We start from the raw sequence: 13,885 nt of genomic DNA on the forward strand, positions 1-13,885 counted from the left end.
ATCATTGCGCTGTGAACACGCACGTCGTTAAGTAACGAGAGGGGGAGACAGACTCGAGCGGAGAACGGCCGTCGTACTGCCGGAGCATCTCAGGGACTATTAACAGGGAGTGCAGTCGACGACTGAGCTAAGAGCTGGGGGTATGAGAGCCACCAGAATCCGCTTCCATCCTCCACTACCCGGGCTCTTGTCCGACTGACAACCATCGGATCAGAACCTTCACCAACCCAGCTCTCGGACGAACCTAATATCGGGTGAGTGCTGGGTCAGGGAACCGGAGAAACCAAGGGGGAAAAGGGGCCAGATTCGGCCGAATCAGACGCTCCTATTCACGGCTTCCAAGAGAGGGGGAGGGGGCGCGTAGTAGGGATCTGCACAGGCTTGTCCAGTGACATACATGGGTGCGGTTATAATATAAAATGTGACGAAGTATAATATTAAATATTATTAGCTTTCTTTATTTTATTTTTTACAGTATTAACGGGGCTACGCGCATCACGGTTCCGTTTACGTATTTATCCTAGCTTACTCTTAGCAGCTAACTCTTAACTAACGTAGCAGCCTAGCGCTGATGTTTTTCACTAACGTTACTCGAAACGTCCTCAAATTATACAGAAACACTCAATAAACACTCAGTAAATACTCAGTAAATCTTAGCAATTTTAAAAAAAACGTAACTGAAACTACGGCAGATTTGTTGCTCTTGCCTATTCGCCACTGGCTTGCTACTTGTCAAATTGCAAACAGGAAAGAGAAATGTAGCGTTGCCGTTATAAAAAAACAACAACAACAACAACAACATACATTTTTGTTGCAACTTTAGGCGATATTAACACACGCATTCAGCGTGGAGTCTGTAACACGCGAGTTGTTTGTGTAGTAGTGACAGCTGTCCGTGTGCGAGAGGCATAACGTTAGCTCTGTTCTTCGTGTGATTGTGAAATCTTTTGGCTCTGTTACAGTACTTGTTTTGTTTGTTTTAAAAGAGCGATAATCATTTCCAAGTATAGCACTTTTTTAAACATCCATCTAAACGATTACATGTACGGAAAACGCACGATAATTTAACTTCAGATTGAGGTCATTTTAGTGATATATTGTCTGTGTGTGTGATTTTTCAACCACAGTGTACAACATCCTCAGGACATCCTGTCTCAGCAGTCACCACTAAGACTCCCCCCAACCAGCAGATGTGTACTGTACCATCTTAACCAATCCACTCTCGTGTAGACGATTACTACCGTAATAGCACATGGTGTTTTTTCCAGTGCAGTGTGACAGGCTAATTCCACTTGCTTCACTTCACACAAGGCACCTTTGAAACCTCAAATCACAGACTCTTCACGTTACTGCAATAACTGCATTTGCTGTACTAAAGTCTGTCTTAGTCTTTTAGTAGCTCATGAGAAAATATCTCAAATAATATGGGTAGAGTCTTATATTTAGCGTCTTGTGCCACTGTTCCTATATGCAGTAATTAACCATTGGCACTTTCGTTGTACCCTTTAGATGTAACCTTGTGTTAGTGTTCCTCCCTAAATCGGGAGACCTGGCTGCAGCACATGAGACATGAACTCTCACTCTTTAATGACCCAGATCCATCTGCCTCTATCACATCTCCTAGCAGGCTGTCCTCATCAGGTAGAGTTCATCAGGATATGTACGGCCTTTGTGATGCAGTTGCTGCTGATGAAAAGCAAGGTTCAGTTGATCCATGATGGTGATTCCTGGGTGTTTTTTAGAGCTTGTGTCTGCGTTCCAGCAAAACTAATATGTGGAGTCATTTAAAGTTGGGATTTTATAAAGGTTCTTGAGTTGGCAGATGCAACACAGGGATTGGTGAAGAAGATGCAGGGCGTTCTGTGCTTTGCAAACGTTCGGTTGGAAAGTTGAGGGTTGAAACTCGAAAGCGACAGCATTTTATAAACGAGCGTCAGTGTAATATGATGTTTTGTTGCAGTAGTGTTAAAGGGTGGCGACAGTAGAAATGTCCATGCTGATAAAGTCTGTGCAGCGCTTTGTGGAGTTCATCACACAGAATTGTGTGAGGGCCTTGACATAGATAAAGCCAGTCAGTGGCTGGCTGCTCATGCCTTCACTCGCTTGGCAGTGCCAGCGCAGAACGGCAGAGAGCTTAGTCTTGCTTTTGCAATGGCTGCACAATGTGGCGTGGTGGAGCGAGCACTAAATAAGTGATGATCCTGCTCCGGCATCACGTGCAAATCAGCTCGACACACACGCACACAAACCCCCCCCCAAAAAAGCTGTTTCATTTCCTCGTGTGTGCCAAGTCCGTTGATTCTGGTTCACTCCACTTCCAAGTGGAAACTGGCATTTGTGCATGGCCTCTCTCTCTCTCTCTCTTTTTTTTTTTTTTTTCCTGTTTTTCTTTCTCCTCCCTTCCATGTTTTTGCTGATCTCACTGCAGCCGCCTCTCTCTCACCCCTAGCTGCCCTACAAATCTGATCTTGTATTTCTGGGCACCAGACAGCTGTTTGCTGATCAAGTGGCCCTGTTTGGGCCACATTCTGTCTCAAAAACATGTGAACACTTGAGTGCTGAGGGATCGGTACACATCATGTGAGCAGTTGACTGACCCTTGAGGATAAATTCCCTCTTTCTGCCTTTAGGGGAAAGTTCAGGAAATGGTCATGGTTATAGCTGAAGTGGTGAAAGAGGAGCGATGATGCTCAGTTTGTATGTTTGTTGCTTTATTTTAATATCTGTGTTTTCCCACTGTGACAGTGACAAGTTGGAAGCATGGAGCTGAGAGTTGGGAACAAGTACCGGCTCGGGCGAAAGATAGGGAGTGGTTCTTTTGGAGACATTTACCTCGGTAAGTTGAAGCATCCACTTTCTTTTTTCTTTTTTTTTTCTTCAGTTCTTAAACGCTTTACCCAGCTTTCTGCCCGGTGAGGTTCTTTCCACATTAGTGTGTGGAGAGCCTCTCTTTTCAAACTGTGCCATTCCTTTTTTTTCTTTTTTTTTCCTCCTTTTTCCGGGGACTGAACTCAGATTTTCCTTTATGCTCATTCGTCTTTGGTCCTCGTACATGCAAAGGTGCAATTGTCTTGACTGCTGTGGGTATTTCTGCACGTGTCTCTTCAGGTGCCAACATCGCCACTGGTGAGGAGGTAGCCATCAAGCTGGAATGTGTGAAGACCAAACACCCACAGCTGCACATTGAAAGCAAGTTCTACAAGATGATGCAAGGAGGAGGTAAGAAATTGGAGCTTGGACATGCTTGTCAAGATTTTTCAACACATTCCTTCTTGAATTTATTGGCCAAGACGGCATAGGAGATGCAAATCCTATGAAATCTGCTAAATGTGTAAAGTGAAGATGACGATAAATGTCCAACCAGCAGTGTGTGCGCCACGATTCGGGGGCTTTGTTCTGATTTGATGTGTCTTCACTAGTGGGCATTCCATCTATAAAGTGGTGTGGCGCAGAGGGAGACTACAATGTGATGGTGATGGAGCTGCTCGGCCCTAGTCTGGAGGACCTCTTCAATTTTTGCTCCCGCAAATTCAGCCTAAAGACTGTCCTGCTTTTGGCTGACCAGATGGTATGCTACGAACCTTTCAGTTAAAGTCAGGGATAATTTTGTGATATGTGTGTTTTGTAATATTGGCCTTTTTGTAGACTTTGCTGGCCTAGATGTTAGATTTTATTGGTGGCTCTCTCTCAAGCACAACTGATCTCACCTTTTGTTCCAGCTGAAGCTTCTCTTTATACATCCTCTGGCACATTTTGCCTTGTTTTCATATCAATGGAATGAGAAAGCCAAGATGTATTGAGGGCACTAAGGGTATGGCTGGCTTTTTAGATGGGATGAGAACACATTTTGTCTACATAGCTTTCATTGCTGGTTGCAGGGATTTTAAAAAAACAAAAAACAAACTCCACAGGAAGTGGTGACGCTCAGTCTGTTGTGGAGATCATTTACACCAGTAGCTTCAGTTAATAGATATTAATTGCATATGCTGGGCAGGAAGTCATAAAGTGTAAAGGACAGCCGGAAGGTGATATGCAGTCTCACGCTGGTTGTTATGACACATTCATAACAACCACAAATTGTGAAATTTTTGGATTCCAGAACTTTTTGTTTTTGCATATTTATATAGTGTTTTGATAGTATATACTCAGAAAAGAAATGGTCATGTGACAATAACTGTTTTTCTGAGTCGGGGAAACTCCACAGGGGCAGTGCTGAACTCATGGGATGTAAAATATAAGATGACTTGTCATGTCCCATTGTAACCTTTGTTTTTACCTAGAGGCTTTTTGTGCTGCTAACATTGTTTCACCACTCTCCCACCTTTCCTCTCCAGATAAGTCGCATTGAGTACATCCATTCCAAGAACTTCATCCATCGAGATGTAAAGCCTGACAACTTCCTGATGGGACTCGGCAAGAAAGGCAACTTGGTGTACATCATTGACTTTGGGCTGGCCAAGAAGTACCGTGATGCCCGCACACACCAGCACATTCCTTACCGGGAGAACAAGAACCTGACGGGCACAGCGCGCTATGCCTCCATCAACACACATCTTGGGATCGGTAAGACTTGGAGGAGACACGTGAGCCTAATTTGCCTGCATTTTAATGAAGGCTTTGGTGTGTTGGATATGAAACCATGGTGTTAAATTTTGCAGAGTACTGCTGTTATTGAGTTATTTAGACATAATCTGAAGCATTTATCTTACAGCTCTGTATTGTGATTAATGTTTCTTACTGATATAGTAGAGAGAGCTTCCCTTAAGCAGAAAGAACTGTATTAAGGTGCCATGTTAGTTCAAGTTCAGAGATTTTCTGATGCACCAGATCTTTCCTTTTTAAAATAATCAGTTATATGATTTAAACTGATACAGTCTCTCTGTAATGTTGTTCTTATGCTCGCTGTGGCCCCACAGTGTTTGTGGTCGTGCACCTCTCAAGTACTTAGTGCGCATGCGCCAACCAGCGTGCAGCCTGTTACAGTCGCTCCTGCTTTTCTCTTAGTTTAGCTTTTTTTTTCTACGTATTCTTTTTTTTCCTGACTTGTATTTTCCTCCGTTTTCTATCTCTTACTCAATCATGTGGATTGAGAGAGTTTTTGTTCTTCTGGTGGCCGTGGAACTGTTACTTTTATCAAGGAACGGGACCGCGGCACATCTCCTACACGCACGGACTGTTTACTCCAGAGATCAGCTGATCGCCCTGATGCCGGCCGGTTCGCTGGCCAGGCCCGCAGAAGTACCAGCTGAAATTTGGAGGAAAACACATCGGGGATGCAGAGGTCAAGGACAGAAGAGAAGAAAAAAGGTGACGGTGAGACAGCGGAGGCTCGAAGCGAGGAGGAGGTTTAAACCGTGTGTGCCGTCTATCGTGATGGGTAATGTGCGATTGTTGGCAATTAAAATCGACGAGCTCTCAGCACTGGTACGGAGTCAGAGGGAATACCGAGAGTGTAGCCTGATGTGTTTCACCGAATCATGGATGCACCAGGACATTCCCGATGAGAATGCTTCCGTGGAAGGCTTCCACACTGTTCGGGCGGACAGGGACAGCATCGCTAGCGGTAAGCGGAAAGGAGGTGGGCTTGCTGTTTTAGTTAACAACCGGTGGTGTAACCCTGCCAACATAACAATCAAAGAAAGGATTTGTTGCCCGGACACTGAACTGTGTGCTGTTGGACTCAGGCCGTATTATTTACCCAGGGAATTCTCTCACGTCATCTTGGTGGCTGTTTATGTACCCCCCTCTGCTAACCCCACAGCTGCATGTGACACTATCCACTCTGCCATAGCTCGGCTACAGACTCAGCACCCGAGTGCCTTTATTGTGATCTCGGGTGACTTCAACCATGTATCACTGGACAATACACTACCAACATTCAAACAATATGTGGACTGTCCCACCAGGGGAGAGAAAACTTTAGACTTACTGTATGCTAACGTCAAGGATGCATACAGCTCCTCCTCCCTCCCCCCACTTCGTAGGTCAGATCATAACCTGATTCACCTCACCCCCCGCTATGTGCCAATTGTGAGGAGGGAACCTGTGACCACCAGGACTGTCAGGAGGTGGTCAGAGGAGGCCTTAGCAGAACTACAGGGCTGTTTCGAGGTGACCGACTGGGAAACACTCTGTGAGCCTCACGCCGAGGACATCAATGGGCTTACTGAGTGTATCACAGACTACATAACTTTCTGCACCGACTCCATTGTTCCAGCTCAGACTGTTCATTGTTACCCAAATAACAAGCCGTGGGTGACTAAGGACATCAAAGCCCTCCTCAACAACAAGAAGAGGGCTTTCAGAGGGGGCAACAAAGAGGAGGTGAGGAAGATCCAGGTGTTACTAAAGGACAAGATCAGAGAGGCTAAGGACAATTACAGGAGGAAGCTGGAGTGGAAACTCCAGCAGAACAGCATGAGAGAGGTGTGGAGGGGCATGAAGACCATCACTGGATTCAGGCCAACCAACAGCAGGGGAACTGAGGGAGGTGAGAATAGAGCCAATGAGTTGAATCTGTTTTTCAATAGATTCGACACCACAGTGTCTGCTCCCACCCCCACAACCTCACCTGTAGTCAGCCTGGAATCCAGAACCACACCACTGTGCCAGCCTCTCTCTTCACATGTTGCCTCCTGTGAGATTCCTGACACCCCTCCCCCACCCATCACCTTCACTCAATACCAGGTTGAGATGCAAATGAGGAGACTTCACTCAGGCAAGTCTGCTGGACCAGACGGAGTGAGTCCCCTTGTCCTCAAGACCTGTGCCCCCCAGCTGTGTGGAGTCTTTCATAAACTGTTTATGCTGAGTCTGAGTCTGCAGAGGGTCCCGGTGATGTGGAAGACATCATGCCTCGTCCCTGTACCAAAGACGCCACGTCCCAGTGGCCCCCAGGATTACAGGCCCGTGGCATTGACCTCCCACATCATGAAGACCCTGGAAAGGCTCATCCTGGACCAGCTGCGACCCATAGTAAGACCACATCTGGATCCCCTTCAGTTCGCTTATCAGCCTCGTCTCGGAACTGAGGACGCCATCATCTACCTGCTCAATCGTGTCTACACCCATCTGGACCAGCCGGCGAGCACTGTGAGGGTCATGTTTTTTGACTTTTCCAGTGCTTTCAACACCATCAGGCCGACCCTCCTGGGTGATAAGTTAGCAGCGATGCAGGTGGATGCTTCTCTGGTGTCCTGGATTGTTGATTACCTGACAGGAAGACCACAATATGTACGTCTCCCACAGTGTGTGTCTGACAAGGTGATCAGCAACACAGGGGCACCACAGGGGACTGTCCTCTCCCCCTTCCTCTTCACCCTCTACACCACAGACTTCAGCCACTGCACAGAGACATGCCATCTTCAGAAGTTTTCTGATGACTCTGCGGTGGTTGGATGCATCAGCAGGGATGATGAGACAGAGTACCGGGCTGTGGTCGACTCCTTTGTCACGTGGTGTGAGCAGAATCATCTGCAGCTCAACGTGGCAAAGACCAAGGAACTGATCGTGGACTTCAGGAAGACCAGGAAACACTTGACCCCTGTTTCAATTCAGGGGGTCAGTGTTGACATTGTGGAGGACTATAAATACCTTGGAGTACACATTGACAATAAACTGGACTGGGCTAAAAACACCACAGCACTTTACAGGAAGGGCCAGAGTCGTCTCTATTTTTTGAGGCGACTGAGGTCCTTCAACATCTGCCAGAAAATGCTGAGGATTTTCTATGAGTCTGTTGTGGCCAGTGCGATCCTCTATGCTGTTGCATGCTGGGGGAGCAGGCTGAGGGTCGCAGATGCCAACAGACTTAATAAACTAATCCGTAAGGCCAGCAATGTTGTGGGGATGGAGCTGGACTCCCTCAAGGTGGTGTCGGAGAGGCGGATGCTGTCCAAGATAAAGACAATGTTGGATAACACCTCCCACCCACTCCATGACATGCTGGTCAGTCACAGGAGCACGTTCAGTGAGAGACTGAGATTACCGAAAAGCACCACTGAACGACACAGGAAATCATTCCTGCCTGTGGCCATCTCCCTGTACAACGCATCCACTTAACACACTGTTTGCTGCTACAACTACACATGTTTCTTTTCCAACTATTTATTTATGAGTGACTTATGTATGTATGTATGTGTATATATATATATGTATATATTGTACTATTCTTAGTTAGTGTATTGTCCGTCTTGTCTTAATGTTGGTTTAAAATGGAGCACTGTAACGTAAGAAATAATTGTGTGATCATGACCAATGGAGACGATATACCTTAAAACGGGTTTATCCTTGTAAATATATTCATCTGTGTACACTTTTTGGTCAGACAGAAGGGAGAGAGGTTCTCACCCATGTGAGATGTGCGGCCATGCACCACTCCAAGATCCTAACTGCGTGCCATTTAAAGCAGATGATGTATGCGACTACCGAATGTTGATTGGTTGACAAGTGGGCAGGAGTATAGTGGGGTGCGACAGTGGAGTTGATCAGGAACGGGAAAATGGCGCAAAAAAAAAAAGTAAAAAATCTTTAAGAGTCCTCTGTCCACACTTTAGTATTTTTTTTTTTTCTTCATCTGTTTCACTTCAGCTCATTCTATGCTCTTCTCCGTGGCCGGCTAACGAACCAACAACAACGTGTGTGTGTGTGTGTGTGTGTGTGTGTGTGTGTGTGTGTGTGTGTGTGTGTGTGTGTGTGTGTGTGTGTGTGTGTGTGTGTGTGTGTGTGTGTGTGTGTGTCCTCCATCTCACCACAGAGCTCACAGCAGGCAGGTGGGCAGGCTCCACAGTGGAGCTGACAGCAAGTGCACTCTCTCTGTCATAAGGTTTACATTTCATTGAACTGGTGTGACTGTGTTAATGAAGATGTGGTCTCAGTAGCCTTAGACTTGTGACTCAAAGAAATCTCATCAGCTCCACAGCAGATGTAGAGATTTCATCTAAACATTACTTTAAATGTGATTCTTTAGAGCCACTCTATGGCACTCATCTCTTTTTAAACCCTCTAGCACATACCTGGATTTGTGGAATACTTGGAATCTTACAAATTACTATGATCTTTTCCCTTTCACCAAATCGTAACATGATTGAGTTAAAGCACCCAAAAAAAATTTATGTTGTTTGAAGTTCTTCCTTGTGCTTAATATTTCTTCTGTGTAGAAATTTACTGACTCTAGCTCTGTTTTCTGTTTAGTGAAAAGTCCCTCTTATTCAGCCATTTAATTTTGGATGTGCCTCTTCGCTGCGGCATCGTTTTATCATCACTGTATCTGATATATATACAGGCTGTAAAGAAGGAAGAGTTATCTGGGACTGTGGGGATAGGGGGGAAGGGTTCCCGTTGCTTTGTAATTTCATTCTGATGCTCTTTAAACAAATTTACAGGCCTTTTTGTAATGATTGTTATGATGACTAATGATCTTTCTTCCTCTCTCTCATGCGTTCTGTCTACAGAGCAGTCCAGGCGTGATGACCTGGAGTCTCTTGGCTACGTCCTCATGTACTTCAACCTGGGGTCACTCCCGTGGCAGGGCCTCAAGGCTGCCACAAAGAGACAGAAATATGAACGGATCAGCGAGAAGAAAATGTCCACACCCATTGAAGTTCTTTGCAAAGGATACCCATGTAAGTGAGGCTCACAGGGCGCCTCTGCGTACTACACATACCTCTGAAATTATTTTAAGATGTTGTATTGTATTTTCTCAGTATGAAATTGAATGCTAACAATTATCTAATCACACAAAGTTTACCGCTACAGTGAACTTTCTGTTCTACTCTCATTATTTTTATTTACCCTCTTACAGCTGAGTTCTCCACATACCTGAACTTTTGCCGCTCACTCCGTTTTGATGACAAACCAGACTACTCCTACCTTCGACAGCTCTTCAGGAATCTGTTCCACCGACAGGGCTTCTCTTACGATTATGTCTTTGACTGGAACATGCTCAAATTTGTAAGTTTATATCTACAGTTTCTAACTTGAACTTTGATTTGTATTTTCACCACATTATAATACGGCTACCTGTCAGTAGTTAGGCTTGAATGTGGCTTATCTCATCTAAAAGGGTGCCAGTCGGACAGCTGAGGATGGGGATAGGGAGAGGAGGACTGCGGATGAGAGAGATGAGCGGATCGGAGGAGTCCCTAGGGGGTCTGCATCACGAGGCCTCCCTCCAGGTCCAAATCCTGGAGCTCCCAACAGAGTCAGGAACGGCCCTGAGCAAGCCATTTCTAACCCTGCCTCTCGGGTCCAGCAGTCTGGTGAGTTTTCAGCCAACTGCTGCATTACAAGAAAAAAAGAGGAAACAGAATAAGACGGACACCGGAGTATTTTTCTTTTTTCTTGAATATTTTTATCTAATCTAGGCGTTTTTTTTTTATTGTGTTTTAGGTAACACGTCACCACGTGCAATTTCTCGTGCAGAGCGAGAGAGGAAGGTGAGCATGCGGCTCCACCGTGGTGCTCCTGCCAACGTATCATCCTCTGACCTCACAGCCCGCCACGACCAATCGAGAATTTCTACGTCACAGGTGAGAAAAGGCCCTGGGGTTGATCAGGTAACCCACAAGGCTGGTGATGATAATAATTTGTTTTGCTTGTTTTTTTACCTCTACATTTTTATTCTTGAGCCCTACTAAAGTAGCTTTGTTTGATTCTTATACTGGGACTTTTTGCAACATCTGTGTTCATCCACAGTCTGTAATTAGCCATTTTAGTTCCGTTCGGTTAAAGATTTCTTCTTTTAGGCTTAGCTCTGGCATCATAAACCTCTAAGAGTAGATAGCAGAGTGTTTAAAGTAGTCTGAAGCTTGAGCTTTTGACTCAGGCCTGATTATTTAAATAATATATATAATGCCACTTTGTACAGCATTGATTCGTCTAAACTGGAGTCGCCAAACTTCGACATTGAGAGAGACATTTTAGCCCCTCCTACTTAACAGAAGAAAAAACGGCATACAAGGGTGACAGAAGGTTAGACTTTGGGGGTAGGACAGGCAGATAGATGACTGATGTAATTGGGAGAGGATAAATTAATACATGGTATGTAGGGCTGCAACGATTCGCCCATATATGTTTTTGTAACTGCAATACACTACAGGACGCTATGGTGTAGTATCGCCTATACTGTCTGCCAAGACTGCACTCAATACTAACGAAGAAGAACAGCAAGGACAGAACGAGATTTAAAAAAAATACGAAAGCATTAACATTGTAATTAGCTTGCAAAGTTATCAGTGTTGTTTGAACTGTACCTAATGGGGTTAGGACATGATTCAGTGTGGGATAATTTTGTCGTGTGTGTGTGTGTGTGTGTGTGCGTGTGTGCGTGCGTGCGAGAAAGAGAAAGAGAGCTGTAATTGCTGACTCTTTATCTTGAATCTGTACTGTCCTCTGCAGGTCAGCGTGCCATTTGAGCACATGGGAAAATAGAATTTTCCAGCTCTGCATGCAAGTAAAACTGACAGGTGAGGTGTAGCGTGGTTTTTGTTTTGTTTAGTTTTTTTAAATATTTGCTATTTATCTGTAAATTTCTTCTTTAATGACAATACATCTCTTGTTTCAGGGCTTCAAGGTATAGTTGTTGCTACAGTTTATTTTCCTTCATTCTTACTTTGTTCTAAGAAAAGATGATTGCAAATGGACACATGGGTCTTTGGAAAAGGACTGTAACTCTTTCAGGATCCAGGAAAATACACGAAGGTATCCAGCAATTTTTTTTATTTTATTTTTTTTTACTTTTTTTTTTCTGCTTCTTCCTTCCTTCTCCATGAACTTTCTTTACTGAACCCTGGATTATCACTACCACAATACAAATGACAAAGCTGCACCTTGACAGTTGCTCATACCTGCCCTCCTCTTCCTCAAAACATTCCCTCAGCATTCTGAAAAATGTGAAGAACTGTTGGCATCAAAGGAGCAGAAGGGTATCCGGGACATGCATGTGTTTAATCAAAGGTTGATTATAAGCTGACATTATTTTCCCCCAAAAAAATGTATTTTTCAATTTAGACACAGCAAAAACATCTTTTGATTTTCATAATGACATTGGAGTACTCTCCTGTTCTTAAAGGGGGCCTCTTATGCTCGTTTCCTGCTCCATATTTGAATTCTTTGAGCCTACTAATAGAAGTAGCTTTGCATGATTCACAGTTTATAATAATCCATGTTTGTCTTACACTGGGCCTTGCAGCCTCTTTGTTCATCTCTTCCCTGAACGGCTTCCCCCTCTAAGTCAACTTTTCTGTTTCTGCCAAACATAACAACTTTATTAGGATATGCCCTCTCTATGACATCACAAAGAGCCAAGACTAGAGAGAAACTGTCTGAAATTGGGCATTCAGAGCAGTCTGAAGCCAAAACATTTAGCTCATGGATTACTTATACAGGGAAACTACATACAGACTATGGAAGAAAATGAAGCATAATAGGTCCCCTTTACTGTTTGTTTTTAATAACCTCTTAAATAAATATAAATAAATGGAGACATGTAGGTCAGGTGATAGAAGGCAAAATGAAGAGTAACTTTGAAAAAGGAATAGTAAGTGATGTTTTTAGCTGCTGTAATGTTTCTGGTGAAGTAGCATTTGGTGATTGCTTGTCCTTCATCCCTTTTGTGATTACTTGCTGCCCCTCAAAACGTAGCCATGGAAGTCTTCGCCACCCCTTACTTGCCTGTTTTGAATCTTTTTTTCTTTTAAAAATGTTAGTGGAAATGGTAAAGAATGACGGTAGATGACAAAAAAAATTTAAAAAAATAAAGACAGAACTCTGAAGTCTTGAGGGAAGCTCCTCAGGAAATTTTCAGCAAACTGATTATATTCGACCAGAGACCACAGCTGCCCACTTTGGCTAACAAAAAGTGGCTGCAATTTTTATGATAGTTCTTAACATTACCTTTTTTTATTCTTTTATTATTGAAGGTAATAGGGGGTACTGGGCAGGCTCCTTCAACATTTGGGATCACATTTCAGGGTGCGGTCTGGGAGGGGGGGCATCCAGTAATATACTATAACTATACTTTTTTTTTTTTTTTTTTTTCCCACACCCAAGTTTGTTTACTCCACTGTAAATATTTTTTTATTTCAATGTAAAGCCAAATGTGGTAATTTTTGTTTTAAAGTGTAAAGTAGAAAAATGGAAACTAACAACAGAAATAGGCATTTGAAGTTTGGGTATTTAAAATGCTAAATTGTGGGATGGATTACTGTTGCTGTGCCAGCTGGGTCATCCAACATTTTGTGTATGTGTGAAAGGAAGCGTGATACAGTGAATCCCTGCAAAGAATAATAAATTCCCTTTGTCTTAGTTTGTATGCAGTTTTTTTTTTAAATAACTGTATTTATGTTAAACTGTCACTCATCATCCTGTAATTTATTGGACGTACCTTCTATGTTTTTTGAATGCCTTTGTTTCTCAGTTGTTCAAAGCCTGTCCACCTTCATCGTTATTCAATACTTAGGGCTTTCAGTATCCTGCAAAAATAAAATGCCAATAGTGTGATGTCACCTTTTGGATTTTTTTTTTTTTTTTTAACTTCCAGAAACCTTGACGATGTCATTAAGAAGAAAGCTTAACTGATGCAATTTGCAGGGATTTGTAAATAGCAGTGTACTGTGTGTAATTACCTTTGTACAGGCCACCATGACCCAGTGGCATTGTAACTGTTGGGTTGGGGATGGTATGGAGAATGAGCCTATTTGGGGGGATTTCACTTTATGTATTGTGTACTGATATCATGTACAGTTCTTAAACACTCTTTATTTACAGTATTTGTGTATATTTTATGAAGTAATAAAAATTAATAACGTTGCTCACAATTTCTGACTTTTCATCATTTTGTTATCGGGTGCTGGGTGTGGATAGAAAGTTGCGTTATGTTCAATGG

At 43.5% G+C, this 13,885-nt stretch overlaps 1 protein-coding gene across 1 annotated transcript; it reads left to right on the forward strand.

Annotated features, from left to right (window-relative positions):
• Positions 1–26: 26 nt before the first annotated feature.
• LOC309705832 (casein kinase I) lies at positions 27–13,817 on the forward strand. Its single transcript, XM_082531842.1, has 11 exons — positions 27–254; positions 2,746–2,836; positions 3,109–3,219; positions 3,420–3,568; positions 4,335–4,563; positions 9,453–9,623; positions 9,803–9,951; positions 10,064–10,259; positions 10,390–10,529; positions 11,398–11,465; positions 11,564–13,817. Exons 2-10 carry the CDS (start codon positions 2,761–2,763, stop codon positions 11,428–11,430), a joined length of 1,254 nt encoding a protein of 417 aa, XP_082387968.1. The 5' UTR covers positions 27–254; positions 2,746–2,760; the 3' UTR covers positions 11,431–11,465; positions 11,564–13,817.
• Positions 13,818–13,885: the final 68 nt, after the last annotated feature.

This window comes from Aulonocara stuartgranti (assembly GCF_965226115.1).
Source record: "Aulonocara stuartgranti genome assembly, chromosome: 4".
Classification (NCBI taxonomy): domain Eukaryota; kingdom Metazoa; phylum Chordata; class Actinopteri; order Cichliformes; family Cichlidae; genus Aulonocara; species Aulonocara stuartgranti.

What these genes read in the sequence shown, in the direction of transcription:
- LOC309705832 (XM_082531842.1), top strand. Translation starts at nt 2,761, where the DNA reads ATGGAGCTGAGAGTTGGGAACAAGTACCGGCTCGGGCGAAAGATAGGG. An exon ending in CAAGATGATGCAAGGAGGAG is followed by an intron (nt 3,220 to 3,419) that starts GTAAGAAATTGG and finishes TGTCTTCACTAG; the next exon opens with TGGGCATTCCATCTATAAAG. An exon ending in TCTTTGCAAAGGATACCCAT is followed by an intron (nt 9,624 to 9,802) that starts GTAAGTGAGGCT and finishes ACCCTCTTACAG; the next exon opens with CTGAGTTCTCCACATACCTG.